At 49.3% G+C, this 24,931-nt stretch overlaps 1 protein-coding gene across 9 annotated transcripts in view; it reads right to left on the reverse strand.

Moving 5' to 3' along the window:
• LOC117869994 (zinc finger protein 436-like) overlaps positions 1 to 24,931 on the reverse strand; it is a 48,121-nt gene that overhangs the window by 13,048 nt on the left and 10,142 nt on the right. For 6 of the 9 annotated variants that reach the window (XM_034757116.1, XM_034757112.1, XM_034757114.1 and 3 more), the window contains exons 2-6: positions 16,268 to 16,350; positions 9,747 to 9,873; positions 4,478 to 4,591; positions 3,521 to 4,108; positions 220 to 333 (exon numbers count right to left, since the gene is read on the reverse strand). In XM_034757116.1, coding sequence (XP_034613007.1) covers positions 220 to 333; positions 3,521 to 4,108; positions 4,478 to 4,591; positions 9,747 to 9,873; positions 16,268 to 16,291 — 967 coding nt within the window. In that variant the 5' untranslated portion in view covers positions 16,292 to 16,350. Of the gene's footprint in view, positions 1 to 219; positions 334 to 3,520; positions 4,109 to 4,477; positions 4,592 to 7,962; positions 8,063 to 9,746; positions 9,874 to 16,267; positions 16,351 to 24,931 lie in introns of all 9 variants that reach the window. The other 3 variants (XM_034757121.1, XM_034757119.1, XM_034757120.1) reach the window with 3 other exon arrangements.

A 24,931-nucleotide genomic window follows, 5' to 3' on the forward strand; every position in this document is an offset into this window, starting at 1 on the left:
ATCTCACCAGAACACTCAGGGGAAAGCGAGATCAGGAAGGGACCTGCTGCCAGTTGTCAGTCAGAATAGGAGGGAAGCCATGAGTGACATCTGCCATAATGATTACATATCTGCATGGAACAATCTGGAACTTGGAGAGCTCACAGGGTCTTTATAGGGCATCCCAAATGTTTCCTGCATTCCCAAACTGTTTTTGAGTTGGTTTAACCAATTCCTCACCTGTGAAGGCAGCTCTCGGGAGCACTTCTTTCTCAGAGCTCTGGAGGTCCAGGACCCATGGCTCTTCCCCTCGTTTCAGTTGCGGGATCACATCAGGTTTGGAAATTGGAAACCCTACTCCAGGCAAACAAAACAAGGGACGTCAGTGGAATTTGTGGGATACTTGTCACAAAGAATATTCCATGGTTTTAACCCCAGCTCATTTTAAAGCAGTAACATCCCAAGGCCATCTTCCTTGGCTCAAAGTGGCAGGAGAGTTATTATAAAAAATCATATGGATTACCTTAGTGCCTAAGGACCAACTTACAAGTGGGTCCCCATTGTGTTAGGCAAAGTACAAAAAATAATAGATGGCCCATGCCCTGAAGAATTTACAATCTAAATAGACAAGACAGACACAGAATGGGGGAAGGAGTAAAACCCACTGTTAGAATGGAGATATTCCTGTAAAGCCTATACTTTAAGAACTTAGGTGTATTTCTATCACTTAGCTAGTTACAGGGGTATAAAAACAAAGAATCAAAATCACAGTCTGTCTGTGTCTGGGCCTTCTCTCACTAGGATAGTCTGAGGCCTTGTTCTTAGGCTAAGGCCTTTGGCTAAGCAGCAGGAGCAGCCATAAGCTGGGAAGCGAAGGGACAAATCCTCACATCCCAAGCCAGTCAGATTGAAATAAGGTGGTATTGGGCTGTTAGGAAGACAATCCTGTCCGTACAGCGCCCATTACCACCAGATAAAGAAACAGATCTTAAGATGGTTAAAGAAAACTTAGTTTGATAGCATCCTGTCTGGCAAGAAAGCACTTATCAGTGGTTGTGGTTGTGAAATTCATTTCTGTATTGTTTTATCTTTATGGCCACCACTTTTCATTGTTAATCAGTCTGGTTCTCTAATTGTTTCTGTCTGCTGTAAAATTAATTTTGCTAGGAGTAAGTTAATTAGGGTAGTGGGATATAATTGGTTAGAGAATTATGTTACAATATGTTAGAATTGGTTAGTTACAATGATTGGTTAAGGTATAGCTGAGAATATTACTCTATAAACGGAGTCAAACGGGAGGGGGAAAAGGAAATTGGAATTATAGAATATCAGGGTTGGAAGGGACCTCAGGAGGTCATCTAGCCCAACCCCCTGCTCAAAGCAGGACCAATCTGCAACTAAATCATCCCAGCCAGGGCTTTGTCAAGCCTGACCTTAAAAACCTCTAAGGAAGGAGGCTCCACCACCTCCCTAGATAACCCATTCCAGTACTTCACCACCCTCCTAGTGAAATAGTGTTTCCTAATATCCAATCTAAACCTCCCCCACTGCAACTTGAGACCATTACTCCTTGTTCTGTCATCAGGTACCATTGAGAACAGTCTAGATCCACCCTCTTTGGAACCCCCCTTCAGGTAGTTGAAAGCAGCTATCAAATCCCCCCTCATTCTTCTCTTCTGCAGACTAAATAATCCCAGTTCCCTCAGCCACTCCTCAGAAGTCATGTGTTCCAGGCCCCTAATCATTTTTGTTGTCCTTCACTGGACACTTCCTAATTTTTCCACAGCCTTCTTGTAGTGTGGGTCCCCAAACTGGACACAGTTCTCCAGATGAGGCCCCACCAATATTGAATGTTTGTTAAGGGGGGGAACCAGAACAGGGATACATGCAAGGCTCTGCGGCATCAGAGCGGGAAAGGGGGACATGGGGTAAATGTTCTGCGTCATCAGAACTGGGAAACATTGGGGAACAGACTGGATCGGCATATCGAGATAAGCCCAACTGGTGTGAAGGCCTTCGGAATACATAATCTTATAGGTGTAAAAATTGTACAGGCTATACTACCACCCTGTGACATCATCAATAAAGTGCCCATTTGTGCCCGGGTAGCGGCCCTGCTATGGGAGGGAGGAATGCAGCACGGATTCAGGGTCGGTGGCCAGGGTCGCTGTGCATAGAGATGGGGAAGTTATATGGGGAGGGGGTAATGAATGGGAGATGGAGGTCAAGAGTTGAAATAATAATATTTAGGGGGAAAATGTATAATGAAGTGAAACTGAACAGAAATAGTACTGGAGTGTAGGCTCTAAAGTAACAAGGCTTCGGTAGGGATTCGGGGTTAAAGGTCTGTGATGCCCCGCAGCTCTAGATCCCCAAACCTCTCCTCCCTCCCACTGACCCACCCAGCCCACTACCTGGGGTGCCCTTCCTCCATACTCCCCTCCCCTTCTTCCCATTACTCTCAGTCGTTACCACCTCCCGTTACCTTGGCAGCTTCTTGTATTCTCTCCTTGTCTCTCACTACCTCATCCCTCCCTGATGGTTCTTAGTTCTAACCCTGCACACACCCTCCCCATATTCTGGCACCCCAGAATTATCTCCTCCCCCCTTCTTCTCCCCTCCCACAGCTCTGTTCTCCCTTCACCTGTGGGTTCCTGAATAGCAACATTATACGCTCTCCTTTCAAAGGAGCTCATCTGACTGTCACACAAGCCATGCATGAGTCATACACCTATTTACTCAATTTAGAATTCTACAGGCAGCATATTTTCCTCTCTCCCCCACCTAGAGCTGATGAACATTCCTGGCAGGAGGGTCACATGCTCCTACAACTCAAAAGGAAAGAAGTTGATAGAAAAGTTCACAGGACTGACCCCAAATAAGGGTGAGCAGCAAAAGGCAGAATCAGGCAACTCATCTGGGGTGCAGAGAGACCACGGTGAAGATGGTGCAAAGATCACTATGTGAGAATTAGCAAATGTGATTAAAAAAAAAATCTTTGGCCAGCCCTAGTCAAGGCATTTATTATAGTTCTCTCTCGTGTGTATTTTCTGATGTTTAATAAGGCTTGAGCTCTGATTGAAGTTTTTCCCACACTCAGAGCATCCATAAGGTTTCTCATCCATGTGGATTCTCTGATCTGTGGTAAGGTATTAGCTATAACCGAAGCTTTTCCCACACTCAGAGCATGTGTAGGGCGTCTCTTCTGCATGGATTTGCTGATGTGAGATGAAGGTTGAGCTATAACTGAAGCATTTCCCACACTCAGAGCATGTGCAGAGTTTCTCTCCTGTGTGGATTCTGCAATGTGAGATAAGGACTGAGTGCCGACTAAAGCTTTTCCCACACTCAGAGCACGTATAGGGCATTTCTTCTGTATGAATTCTCTGATGTACGATGAGCTTTGAACTATCAATGAAGCATTTCCCAAACTCAGAGCATGTGTAGGGCTTTTCTCCTATGTGGATCTTCTGATGTATAATAAGGCTTGAGCTCTGATTGAAGCTTTTCCCAAACTCAGAGCATCCATAAGGTTTCTCACCTGTGTGCATTCTCCGATGTCTGATAAGGCTTGAGCTCTGATTGAAGCGTTTCCCGCACTCAAAGCACGTGTAGGGTTTCTCTCCTGTGTGAATTCTCCTATGTCTGATAACGTAGGAGTGCAGACTAAAGCTTTTCCCACACTCCTGGCATCCATAAGGTTTCTCACCTGTGTGGATTCTCCTATGTCTGATAAGGTTTGAGCTCTTACTGAAGTGTTTCCCACACTCAGAGCATCTGTAAGGTTTCTCACCCGGGTGGATTCTCTGATGTGTGAGAAGCGCAGAGCTCTGATTGAAGCTTTTCCCGCACTCATGGCATGTGTAGTGTGTCTCTTCCAAGTTGATTCTCTTGTGTATAATAAGGTCTGAGTGGCTACTGAAGTTTTCTGCTGGCCTGCGCTGACTCTCACAGGCTTTTGGTTTTTCTGGGAGTGCACAACTCCTGGAATCATTCCCTTTCGATCTTCCTGATAACATCCCATGGGGTAATACTTGCTCAGTATCTTCCTGCTGGGGTTTCTCCTCGTTCTCACTCACCATCCCAACACCTGATGGGAGACAGAGAGAATCCAGACATAGGTCACTGCCTGCACCGGAGATAAAGGAAATCTCAGAGAGGGGAACGGAAAAAGGGATGAACAAACCAAAATATGTGCAGGAGAGATCAAACCTATCAGGAGCTGATTATCCCCAAACCTTTCCCCAGAGGACAGAGAGGAAGGGATCAGTTCTGGGTCCTCATTGCACCATAACTCTCAGGGGAAAGTGAGATGGGGAAGGACCTGCTGCCAGTTGTCAGTCAGGGTAGAGGGGAGCCATGAGTGACATCTGCCTAATGATTCCACATCTGCAGGGAACAATCTTGAACTTGGAGAGCTCACAAGGTCTTTGTAGGGCATCCCAAATGTTTCCTGTATTCACGGACAGTTTTTGACTTGGTTTAACCAATTCCTCACCTGTGCAGGCAGCTCTCAGGAGCACTTTTTTCTCAGCGCCATGGAGGTCTGGGACCCACGGCTCTTCCCTTCGTTCCAGCTGCAAGATCACATCAGGTTTGGAAACTGGAAACCCTACCCCAGGCAAAGAAAACAAGGGAGGTCAGTGGAATGTGTGGGATACTTGTCACAAAGAATAGTCCATGGTTTTAACCCCAGCTCAGTGGGGGAGGGATAGCTCAGTGGTTTGAGCATTGGCCTGCTAAACCCATGGTTCAATCCTTGAGGGGGCCTCTTAGGGATCTGGGGCAAAATCAGTACCTGGTCCTGCTAGTGAAGGGAGGGGACTGGACTCAATGACCTTCCAGCTCTATGAGATAGGTATATCTCCATTTGTTTTTTTAAGCAGTAACGTCCCAAGGACAGCTTCCTTGGCTCAAAGTGGCAGGAGAGTTATTATTATTATAAATCATAAGCATTACCATAGTGCCTAAGGGCCAACTAACAGTAGGTCCCCATTGTGCTAGGCAAGGTACAAACAGAGAATAGTAGATGCCCCATGCCCTGAAGAATTTACAGTCTAAATAGACAAGACAGACACAGAATGGGGGAAGGGGTAGAACCCACCAGCAGAGTGAACTATGTGAAGGCAGAGTGACAGATCTGATGAACACAGGCATACATCTTGAGATTGTCATATTTAATGTTATGACTAGGGCCAGTGTTTTCCAGAAATTGCTGCTATTACTGCATTTTTTCCCCAAAACTATTCTTCATTTCTAGAATCACCCTTCATATCTGGAATTTCTGATCAGAGGGTGGGTGGGGCATGCAGGGTCGCAACCCCCCAGATTTCTGCCCAGAGACACCTGACTCCTCCGCAGAGTGTAGGGCAGAGGCTCGCTGCAGTTGAGACTTGCTGCCAATTTCTTCCCTCCTCATAGAAGTCTGGGCTCAGCAAAACCACCGTGGAGCTTCCCCTGGGTAGGAGGGGCACCTGGCAGTGGGACATCAGGCTCCCTCATCATGCTGAGGAGCGGACGGCGCTCGCACTGGCTCTTGGCTGCGTCCACAGCACCTCTCCCCTGCACACAGCTGGTTCATGCCCAGTATCCCCAGCACACAGCTGGCTCTAGGCTCTCAATGCACAGTGTCTGGGCCCCACCTCCCTCACACAGCTGGCTCCTGTCCCCTTCCCCCAATGCACTTTCATGTTGTAAAGGATTATATATTTCTCATATTTGTCAATTACTCTGTTTTCTTTGCCAGCAAACACTGGTCCTAGTTATGACTGTTATCTGTATATTTGAGCCAGCCCTTGAAAGCATGAATACTTCACCGACTATGATGCTGAGATGGGCCAGATGATACCGGGAAGGGTTGAGGGATGGATTTCCTGTGCAATCTGGTCTCACTAAGGGGTGATGAATGCCAGATCCTAAAGCTGGTTATGCAGATCTCCGTCTTTTGAAGCTTTGCCCCATGAAGAACGGGGCAGGGACTGATTTTACCTCTTTGAGGAAACTGAAGACAGACTTCTTGGGGAGAAACAGCTGAGTTTGAACTGACTGAGGGGGGTCTTTTGGGGCTACAAACTGACATGACCTGATAACTAAGAGGTAAGCTTTTAAGGAAGGCTTTAATACACTTCGGAAACAATCAGTGATTCCCAAGAGGACTGATGAGGGGGCAATGGCAAATATGCATTTAGATGCTTTTCTTGTTTTATATCTTTTCTCCAGAAGGCGCACTGACACTGTCATGGATCAATAGGATCTGTGCAATGCCCTGGCTTTTAAACAGTCCTTGGTAAGTGCCCCTTGAGTGCACTAGACCCCCAAGGGGTCCCACTCTTCCACAAGGATAGACCATGTAGCTTCAACACCTGAGATTGAGCCTCTGGCTTCAACACCCCTATTTTAACCTGTGAGTGAGCTCTGCCAGCAGGTCCAGCAGAACTACACTCCTGTTCAGAGACTGTTCCTCAGTCAATGCACAGAACAAGTTTTTGCTGTGACACTGGGCAGGCTATTAAAACATAGCAGCGTTTATTAGTCAACTAAAACACAGCATTGGAAAGTCCTTAGATTAGCACAGGGAAGCAAAAAGACAATATAGTCCATATTGGCCAATGTCCTTGTGTCATGATGCTGTAGAAAATACTTTGGTTTCCTTTCACTGTGACTGTTCATTTGTCTTTGCTCCAGTAGAGCTCCCTGCGTCTGCGAGCTCAAAAACATAACGAGTCCATATATGCTTCACTCAGCCAAGTGGAGATCCTCCTAGGGACAGGTGACAATTATTCCCTTGTCTCTGTCGGGTATTCCATTGATGTAGATTGGCCCCAGCCAGTTCTTAATGACCCATTCATATCACCCCATGACAGACACATGACAAAACACCTCATGTCTCTTGCTCGTTATGATCATAGCAATACCAATCACAGAGGGAAACTGAGGTGTGTATTGGCATCACACAAGTATCACCAAAATTCCCACCTCTATCACACACACACACTGCTCAAAGCCCTTGGAGAGAAAGCAAAGCATAGGAACTGGAAGTTAGTGCAGTGAACACAGAGGAGGACAAGCTGCAATCCTCAAACCCTGGTCAAAAAGGAGAGGCATGTGGGTCCCTACCCATAGAGAGGGGCTGGCTAGAGGCCTGATATCTGACAGGGCATTCCTTGAGCAGACCATGGAGGCAGGTCAAAGGCTTAGCTAACCCAAAACTGTGACATTGCAAAAGCACATTTTGGGGAATTAGGAAATCTAGTGACTCAGGTGTAATGGGAAGGAGAATTACACTCCCTCAATGTGTGGAGAAGGCTGGGGAATTAAACACTAAAATTCAGGAACAACAGCCTCTAATTCTTCCGGAAAAGGAGCCTGTAAGAAACAAGAACTGGGCCATGCAACCTCAGGAGGGACAGGAGATCCAAGATCCAAGGAGCCTGGAGAGAAGACAGATTGTGGCTGCTGCAGATGGGGAGAGGGGGGACAAGACTTTCCAAACTCTCACTCCTGCTGACCCCAACCTGATTTAACATCTATGACCACCATGTCTTGTGGGCAATTTTATACTCACTAGAGGTAAAATGTCATTATCAGAGTATTGCTTATTAGCTTGGAACATGCGTGGAGGGGCAAGGAGGTGATGCAGGTCTACACTACAGCCGGGATCAACGCTCTGAGATCGATCCACCTGTGGTCGATTTAGCAGGTGTAGTAAACACCCACTAAATCAACTGCAGATCGCTCTCCAGTCGACCCCTGTACTCTACCCAGATGAGAAGAGTAAAATAAGTTGACCCCCTGCAGTGTACACCCTGTGGTAACTCGATCTAAGGTACGCTGACTCCAGCTACTTTATTCACGTAGCTGGAGTTGCGCAGTGTAGGTCGACTGACTGCGGTAGTATAAACGTAGCCAAAGCTTGCCACAGTTAAGGGCCTTATATTAGGTTGAGGCTTTGTGGGAGTAGTTATGCTGAAGTCTGGGATTTACCTGAATAGGCCTAAGGAGATAATCCCAGGTCAGATATTTTCCACCGTCATTTTGAGAGACTAATGAGGAACCACAAACAGGTGGAATACACCACAGGATTCTGAAAGAAGGAAGTTTGGGGCGGGCTTTAGCAATTAGGTTGCTATGCAGTATCTCAGCAGTGGGACTGCATTCATATATTGGAATTATTAATAACTAAGTGATGTAAATCATGAGTATTATTCCTTGATGCTTAATTATGGATTTCCCAAAAACCACATATGGGTTGGGGCAGCTATTGACATTGTAATCAGAGTAAAGGAGCAGATATGGTATATAGCCATCCTATTACCATAATAAAATGGATAAATTACCTCTTCTTGCGACCATTTTTCCATTTTGTCAAGTCCCTGAGACAGTGTAAACTGAAGCAGGGCCTCCCTTCTGATGGTCTCCCTTGTCCCTCGATCTTTGTTTCCAATGGTGTCCATAACTTGTAGGTACGCACAGTGCAAGACCCTCTTTACTATACTTAGTCTAATCGTTACGTGTATTGATCCTTGCCTATGATTTCAATTATAACTGTCTGTATTAAATCAAGTTTCTGTGTGTTTCACCAAATTTCATCTCCTCCATTAACTTTGAGTAGCCATGTACAAGGGTAAGCTGTACCCCAGTACGTAATCTTATAGGTGTAAATATTGTACAGGCTACACTAGCACCCTGTGACATCATCAATAAAGTGCCCATTTGTGCCTGTGTAGGGGCCCTGTTATGGGAGGGAGGAATGCAGCAAGGACTCCAGATCGGTGACCAGGGTCGCTGTGCATAGAGTTGGGGATGTTATATGGGGAGGTTATATGGTAATGAGTGGGAAAAGGAGGTCAACAGTTAAAATAATAATATTTGGGGGGAAAATATATAATGAAGCAAAACTGAACAGAAATAAAACTTGAGTGTAGGCTCTAAAGCTTGGGTAGGGAATCAGGGTTAAAGGTCTGGGATCCCCCACAGCTTCAGATCCCTAAACCTCTCCTCCCTCCCACTGACCCACCCAGCCCACTTCCTGGGTGCCCTTTCTCCACACTCCCCTCCCCTTCTTCCCATTACTCTCAGCCAGCACCACGTCCTTGCACCTTGGGAACTTCTTGTGTTCCCTCCTCATCTCTCACTACCTCATCCCTCCCTGCTGCTTCTTAGCTCTAATCCTGCACACACCCTCCCCATGTCCTGGCACCCCAGAATTATCTACTCCCCCCTTCTCCTCCCCTCCCACAGCTCTGTTCTCCCTTCACCCATGGGGTTCTGAATGTCAACATTATACACTCTCCTATCAAAAACAACAAGCATTCCAGTGGTGGCACCTTAAAGATTAACAGATTTATTTGGGCATCAGCTTTCGTGGATAAAAAACTTCACCTCTTCAGATGCATCTCCTATCGAAAGAGGAGCTCATCTGATTGTCACACAAGCCATGCATGAATCATACACCTATTTACTTAATTTAGAATTCTACAGGCGGCATATTTTCCTGTCAAAATGAGGAAAAGGCATGAAAGCTACAGTTATTAATGTAGTTACTAATGTAGCCAATAAGGATACATTCAATGCAATTTTATAATGACAGCACCGAAAAAGCACATGTCGAAAAATGATACTAATGTATGGGAGATAAGGCAAAGGGGGGGGGGGGGGCAAGGAAACTTGTCAAAACTTGTATGACGAATAAAGGTATAAAGTTATTACTACTCAGGTTCTTTAGAGAACCCACAACTTCTAATAACCCAGGGGACAGGACTCCTTACCCAGCAAGACCACCGTCTCATAGTTCTCCTGCATGACGTCTCTGTAGAGGGCTTTCTGAACAGGGTCCAGCAGAGCCCATTCCTCCTTGGTGAAATACACAGCCACCTCCTCGAAAGTCACCAGCCCCTGAAAGAGAAAGAGTCCAAAACTCAGTACCTGCTGCCCCACTCACAACCCCACTATTCACGGAACAGCAGCACCAGATAAATGGAAGCTCCGGGAGGCACATATTAACAGAGTCCCACCCAACCTTGCCTAGAGCAGCCAGGAGACATCAGAGGGTAGAAAGAGAGAACCTTTGTGTCTCCCAGCTGAAAGACGGAAGCAGCATCTTCACATTTATCACATACCTACTAGCCAGAGCATGATACAGGAGATGGGGCTGTCTCTGGACCCTGCTGGTGGCTCCCTGGTAGAAATCCCAACATTCTCCAAATAAAATATATGGAAGAAAGGGGAATTCAATAGTAAAGAATATAAGTTAGAAGGTCAGAATTGTAGAAAGTTGGTAAGGGAAGCTATCAGAAATCAATTATCAACCAATGAAAATAAGAAGGAAGTTTTAAAAAGTACATTAAGTACAAAATTAGTCCTAACAATGGTAGTGGTAAATTACTAGATGGAAATGGCAGAATTATCAAAAATAATGCAGAAGAGGTAAAAGTGTTCAATAAATATTTCTGTCCTGGATTTGGAGAAAAACAGATGATGTACTCATATCATAAGATGTTGACGCTGACACTCTTTCCATTCCAACAGTAACTTACAAGCACATTAAACAGCAGCTATTAAAGTTAGATGTGTTTAAATCAGCGGGTCCAGATAACTAGAGTTTTGAAAGACCTGGTGGAGGAGCGTGGTGAACTGTTAATGTTGATTTTAATTAGGACTTGGAACACTGGGGAAATTTCATAAGACTGGAATAAAGCTAATGCTGTGCCAATATTTAAAAAGTATAAAAGAGATGACCCAGCTAATTACAAGAGTGTTAGTCTGAAATCGATACTGGGCAAGAGAATGGAGCAGCCGATACTGGATTTCATTAATAAAAAATTAAAGGAGGGTAATATAATTAGTACCTATTAAAAAGGTTTAGACATAATAGATCCTATCAAACTAACAAGATATCCTTATTGGATGAGATCAAAAGTTTGGTTGCAGCTAATAGTATTGATGTAATATACCTAGACTTCTGTAAGGCATGTGAGTTGGTTCAGCACAATATTTTGACTAGAAAGATACAAAACACACACGGCATACATTAAATAGATTAAAAACTGGGATTTTAAATAGGGAACCATGGTCGAGTTGATTTCTTTCTAGCGGGTTTCCGCAAGGATTGGTTCTTGGCCCTGAGCTATTTAACATTCTTATCAATGACCTAGAAGAAAATATAAAATCATCACTGATAAAGTTTGCAGTTGCCACAAAGATTGGGGGTGGTGCTAACTACTGAAGTGTCAGTAGATTCAGGTTCCAGCATTGGGAGTCTAGGAAGTTTTTCCAGTCCTGGCTGGAGGCTTATTTCCTGTTCCACAAAGAGGGGAAGTTCCATTCCCAACTCCTGTGCCTTGAAATTAGGACCTATCTGACACTGCACCCCATATTCAGCATGGTGGTAGGATTATAATATGATTAGGATATACCGTATTTTCCGGCGTATAAGACGACTGGGCGTATAAGACGACCCCCAACTTTTCCAGTTAAAATATAGAGTTTGGGATATACTCGCCGTATAAGACTACCCCTCTTCCAACGCACACCAAAAAAAAATTAAAAAAACATCAGATTTGATTTCAATATGGTAATTTTAATTCAAATGCTTATGACATGCAGGTACTTAGCAGGAAAACTGTCACTTATAAACATAAGGCTGTTTGTCATCAAACATGTAAACATAAAACAATGCAAGTGGATTAAACTTTTCCTAATTCACTCTAAAGCTGAAAGGAAGGATAAGACAATAAACCCATGGGAGCTGCCATGCTGTTTGTTTTCTAAGCTGTCAACCAAACTGGAACTGATGATGATAGGAGGAAGATAACAAACAAGAGAGAGAGAGCAAGTGCCGGGCAAGTCCCTGGCGAGTTAGCAACGCCCATCATAACTGCAAGCTACGGTATTTTTACAGGTTTTGTTGGCGTGACAGTTTCCCTTTAAAAGCCTTCAAAATCCTCCTGTTCGTCATCTGATATCATAAGTACATCAATGACATCTTGTGATACATTTGTAAGGCAGTCATCGTATGGATCGAATTCCGTATCAGATGGTGTGGTCTCAGCTTCGGCTTCCTCTTCATCTTGCCACAAGTAGTCGTCCTCCATACCATCTAATGAATTTGATATGCCACACTTCTTGAAAGACTTGATTACTGTTTCTGCATCAATATCATTCCAGGCTTTTATGACAAACTTGCACAAAACATCCAACTGTGGAGCACGCATGTTTCCTCCTTTTGTGAATGACTTTTCGCCGCTAACCATCCATTCATTCCACTGTTCTTGAATGCGATCTTTAAATGGCTTGTTTAGGCACACATCCAGTGGCTGTACCAACGATGTCAATCCTGCAGGAATAACTGCCGCATCTGTGTTTAGTCTTGCAAGCATTTGCTTGGTGCTGGGAGTTAAATGAGCCCTGAACATATCCCACACCAGTAGACTACATTTTTGAATAAGTCCACCTGGTCGCCTGCTCCATACATTATCAAGCCATAGCTTTACCCCTTCTTCATCCATCCAGCCTTTTTCATTCACATGTACAAAACAACCAACAGGGAACTTGAATTTCGGCATTGTTTTTCTTTTAAAAATAATCATTGGTCTCAGTTTGGCGCCATCAGCTGTGCATCCTAGTACCACTGTAAAACTGGACTTCTCATGTCCTGTTGTTTTAATTAAAATTGTTTTTTCACCTTTTTGATGGACAGTTTTATTTCCAACCATATCAAAATTCATTGGAGTTTCATCCATATTTCCAATACTACTTAACGCATAGCCATGTTTAGTGTGCTGTTGTATTATGTATCGATGGAAACTATTTACTTTGCTATCAAGATCTGCAGGTAATTTTGGGGCAATTTTCATCTTTTGCCTCAGTACCATATTATGCCTTCCCATGAATCTAGTACACCAGGATACAGTGGCCTTAAATCTGTTGCTGTGATCTGGGTTAGATTTGGCCCACTGAAGTGCAAACAAATGTATTTTATTTCGTGTCACTACATAACCATTTTGGCGATGCTCATTCACCATGTCTGCTACATGTTTTTCGAGTTCTGGCCAATGTGGAGTGCCTCTTCTTAATGCACACTTACCCCTTGGCATACTCTTTAATGCTTTTTCATTTGCTTTCCAGTCCCGAACCATCTTTTCTTTTACTCCATATTGTCTTGCAGCAGCGCAGTTATTATGTTCCATGGCAAAGTTTACAACTTTAAGTTTAAAACTGGCTTCATATTTCTTTCTTCTTGCTGGTGGAGCCATGATGGGGTTTTGACTGTTGGACATTTGTATACTGTACTGTATGTACTGGTGCTATACTGTATGAACAGGTACAGATACTGGTGCTGTACTGTATGTGGTACCCAGTATACAACAACCAGCCAATCACGGCAAGCGATGTACCTTACCGGCGATTGGCTGGTTGTTGTATACAAAGCCTGCTTGGATTGGTCAGCTCTCCCTGCCTGCCCAGCCCTCCCTGTCTCCAAGACTATCAGAGCGATAGCGCAAACACGCCTCTTTCACCCGTCTGGCCCGCCCTTGTATCCTATTACCTCCTTCTCTGCCTCTCAGATCTCGCACATGCGTGACTGCGCCGCTTCACTGCAGTCCTCAGGAGCGAGATCTGAGAGGCAGAGAAGGAGGTACGGTAATAGGATACAAGGGCGGGCCAGATGGGTGAAAGAGGCGTGTTTTTCTGGGCACAGCGCCGCACTCTCTCTTTTTTCCATACCCCGGACGCCTGCAGCTTGCTCCGCCCTTCACTTACACCTTCCTGGTGAGGCGCCCCCTCACCTCGTCATTGGGCAGGGATGCGGCCGCGGCCGTTTTTGAGCTCCCCACACCATATGCGGCGACCGCAGATTCTCCAGTCCGGCTCGGAAGTTTCAGCACCCGCCCTATAAGACGACACCCGGCGTATAAGACGACCCCCGACTTTTGAGAAGATTTTCCTGGGTTAAAAAGTAGTCTTATACGCCAGAAAATACAGTAATTATGAGGCATTTTGTACAAGATGAGTCATGTGCGGTGTCACTGGAAAAGTTATGATTTGCTGAATAGGATTATCCTATCTGTGTGCATGGATCATGTTTGTATCTGAAGTTATGGATATGGACTATGTATCTGTCTTTCAAATGTGCTTACTCTGGGTAACACCCACAACTAGCCTTTCAGGTACAACAATGAAGAAGCCAGACAGTGCTGATGGCTCATCAACAAAGACAATGGACCATGGAAGAGCTTAGCCTTCCTGTGAATGTTTCAGCCAGCCTATGAGTCATGGCTACTATGACTCAGCAGGGCATGCTAGGGCATGTGACCAGACCACATCACAGTGAACTCCATTTTGGTACCTGTATTTTTCCACAAACTGGACTGGGAACTTAGTTTAGAACAAAGGGTTCCTGCTACATGGAAAAGCTACATAAGGTGAGGTGTGTCATCCAGTGGCGTAGCCAGCTTCTAAGAGGAGGGGGAGCAAACATAAAAAAGGTGCCCCCCCCTTGGCTCCTCCTCTGGCCACGCCCCCTTGGCTCCTCCTCCGGCCGCACCGCCCCTCACCCCCATGACTCCTCCGGCCCTGTCGTGCCACCCCCGTGCCCCCCCTTGCTCCTCCGGCTGCAGCTGCCAGCCACCATGCTGTGCCCCCTGCTCCTCCAGCCATGCCCGCCGCCCCCCCATGGCTGCCGGCCGCACTGCGGAGGTGGGCAACTGAGAGGGGGAAAGCAGTGGGCAGGAGGAGAAGGAGCTGACTAGACCCACGCTCTCCCCAGACCACCATGAGGAAAGAGAGAGAAGCCACCGCCGCCTCCCAGCATGGACCTAGCAAACTCCCCCAGCAGCCGCCGCAGGATGGCGGCGGGGTGGCTGCCCCCTCGCCCGCCCTGGGAGCGGCCCAGAGAGCCTGCGGAATGGCTAAGTGAAGAGCAGCATGACCCCCCTCAGGCAGGACCCCCCCAGGGGCTTCCTCTCCCTGCTGCTGCTCCCCACCGCCTCCCCCAGGGCTCTGCTCAGCCTCGGCGCCCTGGCCACCTTTTTCCTCTCACTCCTGCTCTCCTACAGCCAGAGCAGCCCCTGGGGCCAGCAGGGCAAGAGTGGCTGGCGGGGCCCCTCGGCACAGCACACCCTGCTGGGACTGTCCCAGCCTCCTCTTCAGCATTGCCTGTGCTTTCTTCCTTACCTGCTACCTGGCCCAGGACAAGCACGGGTAGCCCTGCAGCAGCAGCAGTCTGCGCCCCCCCCTCGCTGGTCCGGCCGCGGCTGCTGAGCCGCATGCCGTGCCCCGTCCCGCTCCTCCAGCCGTGCCCACCGCCCCCCCATGGCTGCTGGCCGCGCTGCAGGCTGCCAGCCTGCACCCCTCCCCTCGCTCCTCTGGCCCAAGCTTGAGGAGCCTGGTGGCAGCAGCCTGTGGGCCACCAGCCTGCGCCGCCCGTTGCTGCTCCGGCCGCGGTTGCTGGGCAGCGCTGCAGGCCGCATGCTGGACCCTCCCCCTCGTTCCTCCGGCTGTGGCTGCCGGGCCCCTGCCTCACTCCTCCGGCCGTGGCGACTGGGATGCAGGCCACATGCCACACCCCCCCGCTCCTCCAGCCGCTTTTGGAAAGGCGGGGGAAGCGGCTGCTTCCCCTGCACCCCACTACCTACGCTACTGGTGTCATCATCTCTTCGCCTCATTCCCCAGACAAGAGAACTCCTGGAAGCACCTGAGGAACAAAGACTGAACTAGGGGAAGTGTTGGTCCCAGGGTAAAGGGATTTCTAGCTTGTGTATGGAAACTTGGTGGACTGCTTCTATCATCAGTCAGGGTGAGAAATTGCTAATTCAAATTCTACCCATCTAGTATGTTAGGCTTGGTTTGAGTTTTTTGTTATTTATCTGCTTTGATCTGTTTGTTACCACTTAACGCTGGGAAACTGGCTATTGTCTTCTATCTGTCCTTGAGTGGCTTAGGTAAAACACTCCGGTAGCTTAGTTGGATGCATGGCGCCATCTGCTGTCCTGCTGGGTGATAACAAGGCTAAATCTCCAGCAAAGCAGTGTGAAAAGGGCCAGCCCAGCTTGAGGGTTAGAGGGCACAGCAGTTCCCAGAAGCCCCCCAGTCTGCACCCTGGGGTGACAACCCATCACACCCTATATTACACAAGTCTCAGCAGGTTTGTCAAATCCTGTCCCCTCCCTTTCTCCACCCGAGATATTTCCTGCCTCCCACCACCTCTAGCAGCTCCCACCGTCCTATGCATTTACTGCTCCTCTCCCTCCAAGCAGAACCCATCACTGGCTCCCTGATAATCCCTTACCTGAGCCAGCTCCATTGCAGCCATTTCCTTCCCCTTGGGAGGATGGGATGATCTGGAGCAAAACGTGGATGTTATTCTGTAGCCTGCCAGGGCGAGAAGGGCAATTTGAGAGAATTCATACGGGGTTTTTGTCCATTTCACATGTCGATTCCCCCCAGGATTTTCCCCTGCTAATGGACATTCTAGGTTCTGCCACACTGTGAAGCACAGAGTGACCTTATTCCAGTACAGGCCTAGCCACCTCCCACCAGGGTGTAACCCTCTGAGACATGGTGAAACCCTCCCAGTGGCAGAGTCTCTCTGTTACACTTATCAAGTTTGCAGATGATACCAAACTGAGAGGGGCTGCAACTGCTTTGGAGGATAGAATTGAAATTCAAAATGATCTGGACAAACTGGAGAAATGGTCTGAAGTATATAGGATGAAATTCAATAAGGACAAATCAAATACTTCACTTAGGAAGGAACAATCAGTTGCAGACATACAAAATGGGAAATGACTGCCTAGGAAGGAGTGCTGCGGAAAGGGATCTGGGGGTCATAGTGGATAACAAGCTAAATATGAGTCAACAGTGTTACACTATTGCAAAAAAAGCAAGTATCATTCTGGGATGTCTTAGCAGGAGTATTATAAGCAAGACACAAGAAGTAATTCTTCCACTCTACTCCGCGCTGATTAGGTCTCAACTGGAATAGTGGGTCCAGTTCTGGGCACCACATTTCAGGAAAGATGTGGACAAATTGGAGAAAGTCCAGAGAAGAGCAACAAAAATGATTAAAGGTCTAGAAAACATGACTGTGACAGGGCAGCCCCGCCCTGCATTAGCCCCGGCAGCATCAGACCAGTAGCTCTGGTGGCGGAAGTCCCACCCCGCTCGTACTGGGCATGCTCCAAATGCTCTGGGCATATAAAAGGAGGGAACTCAGCTCAGTCTGGGCTGGTGGCTGCAGGGGAAGTACCTAACTGGGAAGCTCCTGTGGAGGACCAGCCACCACCCTTGACGTTGCTGGGAACTGAAGCTTCCCCTGGCCAGCATGAACCCTTACTGTGGGAGGAGCCTGAGGGGGCGATGGACCCAGAGACCCATGGAGATCCTGGAGATTCATGGGAGACCCCAACTCTCAAGATGGTAGGAAGCTACCCGGGAGGGGTGACGGACTGGTACCTTGCCGCCGGTAAGCCTCAGCATGTTTTAGTAGGATCTCCCCGCTGAGCCAGTGGCAAGGCCCTACGGTGGTGTAACCAGGGGCAACTCTATGGACACCGGCCACTAGGACGTGCTACCCTGTAACCAGGGGCAACTCTATGGACACCAGCCACTAGGCCGTGCTACCCTGTAACAGGGGCAACTCTATGGACTCCGGCCACTAGGCCGTGCTGCCCTGTAACCAGGGGCCTGTTGAAAGGTCCAGCATAAGGAAGTTAAACTGGGGGAACCCTGCCAAGCCTCATGACGGAGACGGAGAAGGTCCTAAAGTGGATGCTGGAAAAGCAGCAGGAGCAGGCAGCCCAACAGCAGCAGCACATGGTGCAGATGATGCAGCAGATGGCCAGCCAGCAGCAGCTGCTGAGAACCTAGCACCAAAAGCACCAGCAGCAGCTCCTCCAGGAATTAGCAGTTCAGCAGCAGACACAACAAGAGCGCGTGGTGCAGCAGATGGCCATGTTGTTACGCCCAGCGGGAGCTGCAGCTGCCATACCTGCGGGGAACGGACCCAGGGAGATTTTGGGGGAACTGCTGGTATGCCTCACTAAGATGGGGCCAGAAGACGACCCAGAGGCTTTCTTAGTGATGTTCGAATGGGTAGCGACTGCTGCCAGGTGGCCCCCAGTACATTGGACCACCCTACTAGCCCCCTATCTGATAGGACAGACCCAGGCCACCTATCGTAGCCTCTATCCCCGGGAGGCCCTAGAGTACCCCAGAGTGAAGGCGGCCATATGGGACCATTCCAGTATTAGCCCAGAGACCTATCGTCAAAGCCTCTGCAAGGAACAGTACCCCGCTTGGGCCTGGCCCTGGGCAGTGGCCCAGTGCATCCGAGACCATTGTTGGAAATGGTTGAACCTCGAAGGCTTGACGGGGCCACAAGTAGCAGAGATAGTGGCACTGGAACAGTTCACTCAGATCCTGCCCCCGTGAGGAAGGGCCTGGGTACGTCGGCATCGACCAGCGACCTTGTCAGCGGTGGTGGCCATGATGGAGGACTACTTGTCCACTGAGGGGGCCGAGGTGCCAACCTGGGTAGCAGGAAATTCCGGTTGAAAGGGTGGGCTAGGAAAAGGGAATCCCCAAGGGTCGGGACCACAGGAACTGTCGACAGGCGCCTGCTGCACACCTCCAAAACTCCCTGAACCCAGAGCCAAGTCCTCCCGGGCACCGATCTGAAGGGACCAACAACCCTGAGAGCAAGGGAGCCCCCTGGGCGGAGGCCCAGGACCCGCCGAGGCCCGAGGGGGGCTGGGAGTGCGGACAGGAAGGGCATTTTCATCAGGATTGCCCATTTATGGACTGCAACTATGGACAAGCCTGGGTCACAGGATGAAGGGCCCAGAAGAGAGGAACAGGAAAGCTGGTGGTCCCTGTCCGGGTCGAGGGGACCCTCACGAATGCCCTCGTGGACTCGGGGTGTAGTCAGACCCTCATATGGGAGGGGCTGGTCCCGGACCTCCATCTCTCAGACCCCCTGATCCATTTACAATGTGTACATGGGGACATCCGCCTAACCCCGTGGCCTGGGTGAAGCTAGAAGTATGCTGCCAGGAGGAGGCCTCCAGGTGCGAGTGGCCCCCAGGTTAGCCTACCTGGTGGTACTGGGGCGAGACTGGCCAGGCTTCGGGGAGGTTCTCCAGAAGTACCAACTGCCAGACCCACGAATGGACGGGCTTAGGCCTCCGAGAGCGGGGCTGCTCGGACGCATGCCAAGGATTGACCCTGGAGAAGGGACCTCGGCACCAGAGGAGACCCCCGCGACTCGTCCCACAGCCAGGCCCCGTTTGGTGGAAGATGTCCAGGCAGAACTGGAGCGGGACGTGGACTTTGTACAGGAGCAGAGGGAGGACCCGACCCTAAGTAGAGCCTGGGAACAAGCCACCACCGGACCCCAATGGAGACCCGAATCTGCGACCCCCACAGGGCCCCCGCTTTGAGATATGGTGGGATCACCTATATCGGATAGCCCAGGAACCCCAAACCCAGGAGATGTTCTGCCAGCTATTGGTTCCCTGGAGGCTGCGGCAAGGCCTCCTACAAACCCCTGGGCAGGACACCTAGGGTGGGAGAAGATCCTACAGAGGGTGGCTCGCCGGTTCTTCTAGCCGGGCATACCCCAAGAGGTTCGGGACTATTGCACGTCTTTCCCGGAATGCCAGCTGGCAGGACCGAAAGGGGTAGCCAAAGCACCCCTGGTACCCATGCCGGTAGTTGGTGTATCCTTCGAGCGGATTGGGCTGGACCTAGTCGGCCCCCTTGAAAGAAGCAAGACAAGGAATCGCTTCATCCTAGTGATCGTGGACTAAGCGACACGCTACCCTGAAGCCGTTCCCCTAAAAAGGCGCCAGCGCCGGCAATTGCTAATGAACTAGTGAAGATTTTTTGCTAGGGTCGAGATACCGGCGGAAATCCTGACAGACCAGGGCACGAATGTGTCCTCCAAACTGATACCCTCCTCCATATATGAATGCTCCGGATGTCAGTTTTGGCCTTGTGGAATGTTTCAATGGCACCCTAAAATCTATGCTAAGAAAGTTCATGGAGAAGGACCCTATGCATTGGGATACTCTGTTGCCAGCCCTGTTGTTCGCCATAAGGGCGGTACCCCAGGCCTCGACGGGGTTCTCACCCTTTGAACTCCTGTACGGGAGGCAGCCCATGGGGATCTTGGACCTCCTGAAGGAGGATTGGGAAGCCCAGGAGACGCGAGTTCTCGGGAGTTGGGCCGGTGGATTACGAGGTCCAACTACCGAGGCAACAGAGGGAGATGCCTAGCTACCATGTGACTCAGCCTGTCCACCCCAGAATCGGAACTCGGGCCCCTAGTAGGGGACCCACCAGACCCAAGACCCGTGACGCTAGGGTCGGGCCTCACCTCCGTACAGCGAGAACAACTACAACAACTGGTGGAGGAATTCCCTGATGTCTTAGCCGCCCGCCCAGGATGAATGACTCTGATGAGTCATCACATCGCCACCACCCCTGGTCAGAAGGTGAGAGACAACCACTGACCGTTGCCCCGGAAAATGTGGGATTTGGTCCGACAGGAGCTAGAGACAATGCTGGAGATGGGGATCGTGGAAGAATCGACGAGTGAGTGGCGCAGCCCCATCGTCCTAGCCCCAAAGCCAGATGGGACTACCCAGTTTTGCATTGACTTCCGAAAGGTCAATGCCATCTCCCGCTTCGACGCATACCCGATACCGCGGGTGGACGAACTGCTGTAATGGCTCAGGGGAGCGAGGTACTTGTCAACCATAGATCTAACCAAGGGATACTGGCAGATCCCCCTCACACCAAACTCCCGGGAGAAGACAGCCTTTCCAACACCCTTCAGCCTCTTCCAATTTATAATCATGCCATTCGGGCTACACGGAGCTGCTGCTACATTCCAGCGCTTGATGAATAAGGTCTTACAACCCCACGACCAGTATGCAGCAGCATATATAGATGACATCGTAGTCTACAGCAACAACTGGGAGGACCACCTATGCCATCTGGTGTGGGTGTTACAAGCCCTTAGAGCAGCCGGCCTCACAGCTAACCCAGCAAAGTGTCACCTTGGGCAAGAAGAGGTAACCTACCTTGGATATAGTGTGGGGGGCAGGGGACTGACACCCCAATCAGCAAAGTGCAAGCTCTCAAAGACTTTATACAATCTCTCCTGGGAGTGCCCCCTTTCATGGGCTGGGCCTAGTTTTAGCTTTTGACAAGCATGACCCCGGGGGCTCTGAGACTGGGCCTTCTTGCCTCAGCACACATGGTTTCTTTCTGTGGCTCCCCAGTGAGTCCAAATAAGTAGATACTCCTGATAGAGACTGTGAACATAAGAACGGCCCACTGCATCAGACCAGTGGTCCATCTAGCTCAGTGGCCAATGCCAGGTGCTTCAGAGGGAATGAACAGAACAGGTAATCATCAAGTGATCCATCCCCTGTCACCCATTCCCAGCTTCTGGCACACATTAGCTAAAGACACCATCCCTGCCCATCCTGCCTGTGACACTGGCAGATGCGGTGTTAGCTCTTGCAAAAGCCCCCATGTCTTAATTGAACATGGACAAACGCATAGCTGGAATCAGTCTGGCTTTCCTGTGTTAGTATTGTTAAAAAAGGTATTAGAATTATTAGAATATGTTTAGATTTTATTGAATGCTTTATTGAGTTGCTGCCTGGATTAATATCTGACTAGTTGCATTGTGAGCCTCTGTGGCATGTAAATCACCAGACAGGAGAGAGACTTGACCTAGGTGAAGTGCTGATTGGCAACAGAATGCATTACATCCTGCCTGGCAGGAAAGGTCCATCAACACCAGATAGACTATTATGGGATGTGAAAGAAGACAAAAGACTGTTGTTGTGCTCTTGACCTCCCATTAGCTGAGCTTGCAGCTAAGAGCACATGGGAGGAAGGGGATAAAAAAAAACCCTACAGAACTAACTGATTATCTGTATGCTGCTTAGACTCTGGGGGGCAAAGTTTCTAGGCATAAGTAAGAGATCCCCAGCTGCTTAGCTGTGGTTAGTCCTAAATAATATGTAGGGCTTGCTTATTATAGAAGCTTGTATTACCTTTTGAAATTTAAGACTGTAACTCATCTGTATCTGCTTTAACCTGCTTTAATTTTTTAAACAATTCTCATTTCCTTTTAAATAAATCTTAATACAGGTTATTACAGGACTGGCTACAAATGTTGTCTTTGTTGGGAAATCTAAGATTCAATTGACCTAAAGAAGTGGCTGGTTCTTTGGGACTGGCAGTAACCTGAACATTGCTGTGATTCGTGATGTAAGGCAGTGGTTCTCAGCCAGGGGCCTGGGGACCCCTGGGGGGCCACGAGCAATTACCAGGTGGCCAAGCAAGACCAGCATTAGACTCGCCGAGGCCCAGGGCAGAAAGCTGAAGTTCCAGCGCATGGGGCTGAAGTGCAGGGCCCTGAGCCCCACCACCAGGGACTGAAGCCAAAGCCTAAGCAATGTAGTTTTGTGGGGGCCCCTGTGGCATGGGGGCCCCAGGCAATTGCCCTGCTTGCTACCCCCTAACACCAGCCCTGGCTTTTGTATGCAGAAAACCAGTTATTGAGGCCCACGTGGGCCATGGAGTTTTTATAGCATGTTGGGGGGGGGCTCAGAAATAAAAAGGTTGAGAACCCCTGGTGTAAGGGACCATCTGTCACAAAGGTAATCTCACCTGCCTGGTGAGATATATGGGATGACCCAAAGGGGCTGTTTGTGATTCCATGTTAATGCTGTTACAGTGCCTGAAGCGTTTACACTGGATTCTTGGTTGGTGAAATCTACATATAGACCTCACAGCCAATTTGGGGTTTGTTCCCTGCTTCTTACCAGTCTGCCTCAGGCTGGTGCTCTCGAGTCACTGAAGACAGCATTACAGAGACTTACGGGCACAACGCCACCAGCAGCAATTGGCAGCAATGCAGAGCAGGCTTTAGAGTGACACCGTATGGGCCAAATGGTCTATGGACTCAGTCAAGCCCCAGTTCTCCTCCAGTGAACATCAGCATCCTGGCAACCTTCAAGGATGGTCAAGGCTGCCACTCCTTCAGTGATGATGAATCTCCAGCATAGAATGACCTGTGCCCCATGACCCTCCTTGTATCCTGAGACAGAGGTGAGCGATATAGGGTGCACAACGGATCCTGGGGGGGTAGGGAAAGGGATAACAAAACACATCTTCTGGGGGTCACCCCTCAGGAAGTGAAGATGACACGCATTGTGGTGGCAGTAAACGGGGAGGGGAGGGAGTGGGAGCAGCATCTTCAAGGGCAATGCTGCCAGTGGGTCGCCCCACCACATCAGGCATGGGGCTGATAGGGGGCCATTCCCTGGGTCTGGGTGCCTGTGAAGGGCTATATAAACCCCACGCTGGCACAGAAGGGGTTACACTGCTGATTTAGTCTGGACTGGCCCAGCCCCTCCACACCCGCAAACCATGCCAGGACTGAAGCAGGAGTTAACAGACGAGACCTACTCTACTGAGAGGGAGGCCACCCTGGGAAGGGAACCGTCTGTGGAGCATCTCCAGCCCCAAAGAGAGGGCTGGAAGCATTTGGGGATCTGGCCTTCACTGAGGGAGGGTTGGGATCCTCGGAGCTCAAAGGGGGGCAGGCTGAAACTTCCACTAGAGACCCAGTAAACTTTGAAGGGGACTGAGATGCTCCCAGGGCCCCCAGAGGTAAAAGGAGCCCTTCTCCTGATGGGATCTGTCCACAGTCCCCCCTACTTCTTTTTTTTCATTACTTTATTTATCCTTGTTTGCTGACAGTTGGTTCTTTGGCTGTTTCACCTGGTACCCCGAGCGAAAAAGAAAATGCCTCGAGGTCTCAACCAGAAGGTTGAGCCCTGACACACTAGAATGACATGTCCCTGTAGCACTCCTGGGGCAGGAGGAAATTGGACTCACAGAGGTGCACCCCAGAAGGCCTGAGGCCCAGCAGTTGGGCACCAGTTGATGGGCTGGATGGCCTCTCACTGGGGGCTGCCAGCAGTCTGGCACATGGAGTAGATAACGGGTGGTCTGGGGAGCAGGAAGCAGGGCGTCCCAGACAGCACGCCGAGAAGGGAAATGGAGAGGGGACAAGGGGCACTGCAGTGAACTCAGCACCTGTCCTGAAGGCCATTGGCAGAAAGTTGTCCTCTCCATTCACACAGGCAGCAAAGCCCTGGGCAAGGCAACTTTCAGAAGCAAAGAGAAGGGGACAGAGCTTAGAGGTTCTTCTGCCAGTCGGGAAGGGGTAGCAGAGAGGGAAGACTGACAGCTGATAGTTGGAGGGGTGAAGAGGTTTGGGGTATGGTGGGGGCAGAAGCGGCTGGTACTGGGTAACCTGGGACTGTGCAGTCTCCACAGGGGACATTTGCTCCTCCTGTGCTCCTTCCACACCCTCTTGCGAGTAGAGAATGACCACCCTGTCCCCACCCCCAGAGGCAGCTGTGTCTCAGGACTCTCCCAAGTCACACCCACTAACTCTCTTCCCATTTGGGGTATAGCTCTGGGCAACAATTTCCCACCAAGATGAACCCAGCTGACTGATGGCTGTTCTGGTGCCACAGGGGCCTCTGGTGGGTGAAAGGCAGAACTGCAGCACTTCTCGGGCAGAATGTATCTTCTTCATACAAAAAAGAAATTCTGCACTGGACGTGAATTCTGTGTGTACGCAGTGGCGCAGAATTCCCACATGAGTAACTCACACCCGGCACAAACATAACCTGCTCACTCCCATCTCTTCTCCCTATGTCTCCGAGTCCCAGAGCTGCTGCTGCTGTCATTAATGCACACATTAATGCTTTCACTCCCGTTAGTGCTGGCAAGACCCCAATCCAGAGACAGGACTGAACCCTTATTTTCCCATCACATGGGACAGTCTCAGCTGAGGAGGAGGTGAGAGTGGGAGGGGGTACAAAGGGGAAAGAGTTGTTGTAGCCATGTTGGT

The sequence above is a fragment of the Trachemys scripta genome, chromosome 25 (assembly GCF_013100865.1).
Source record: "Trachemys scripta elegans isolate TJP31775 chromosome 25, CAS_Tse_1.0, whole genome shotgun sequence".
Lineage (NCBI taxonomy): Eukaryota > Metazoa > Chordata > Testudines > Emydidae > Trachemys > Trachemys scripta.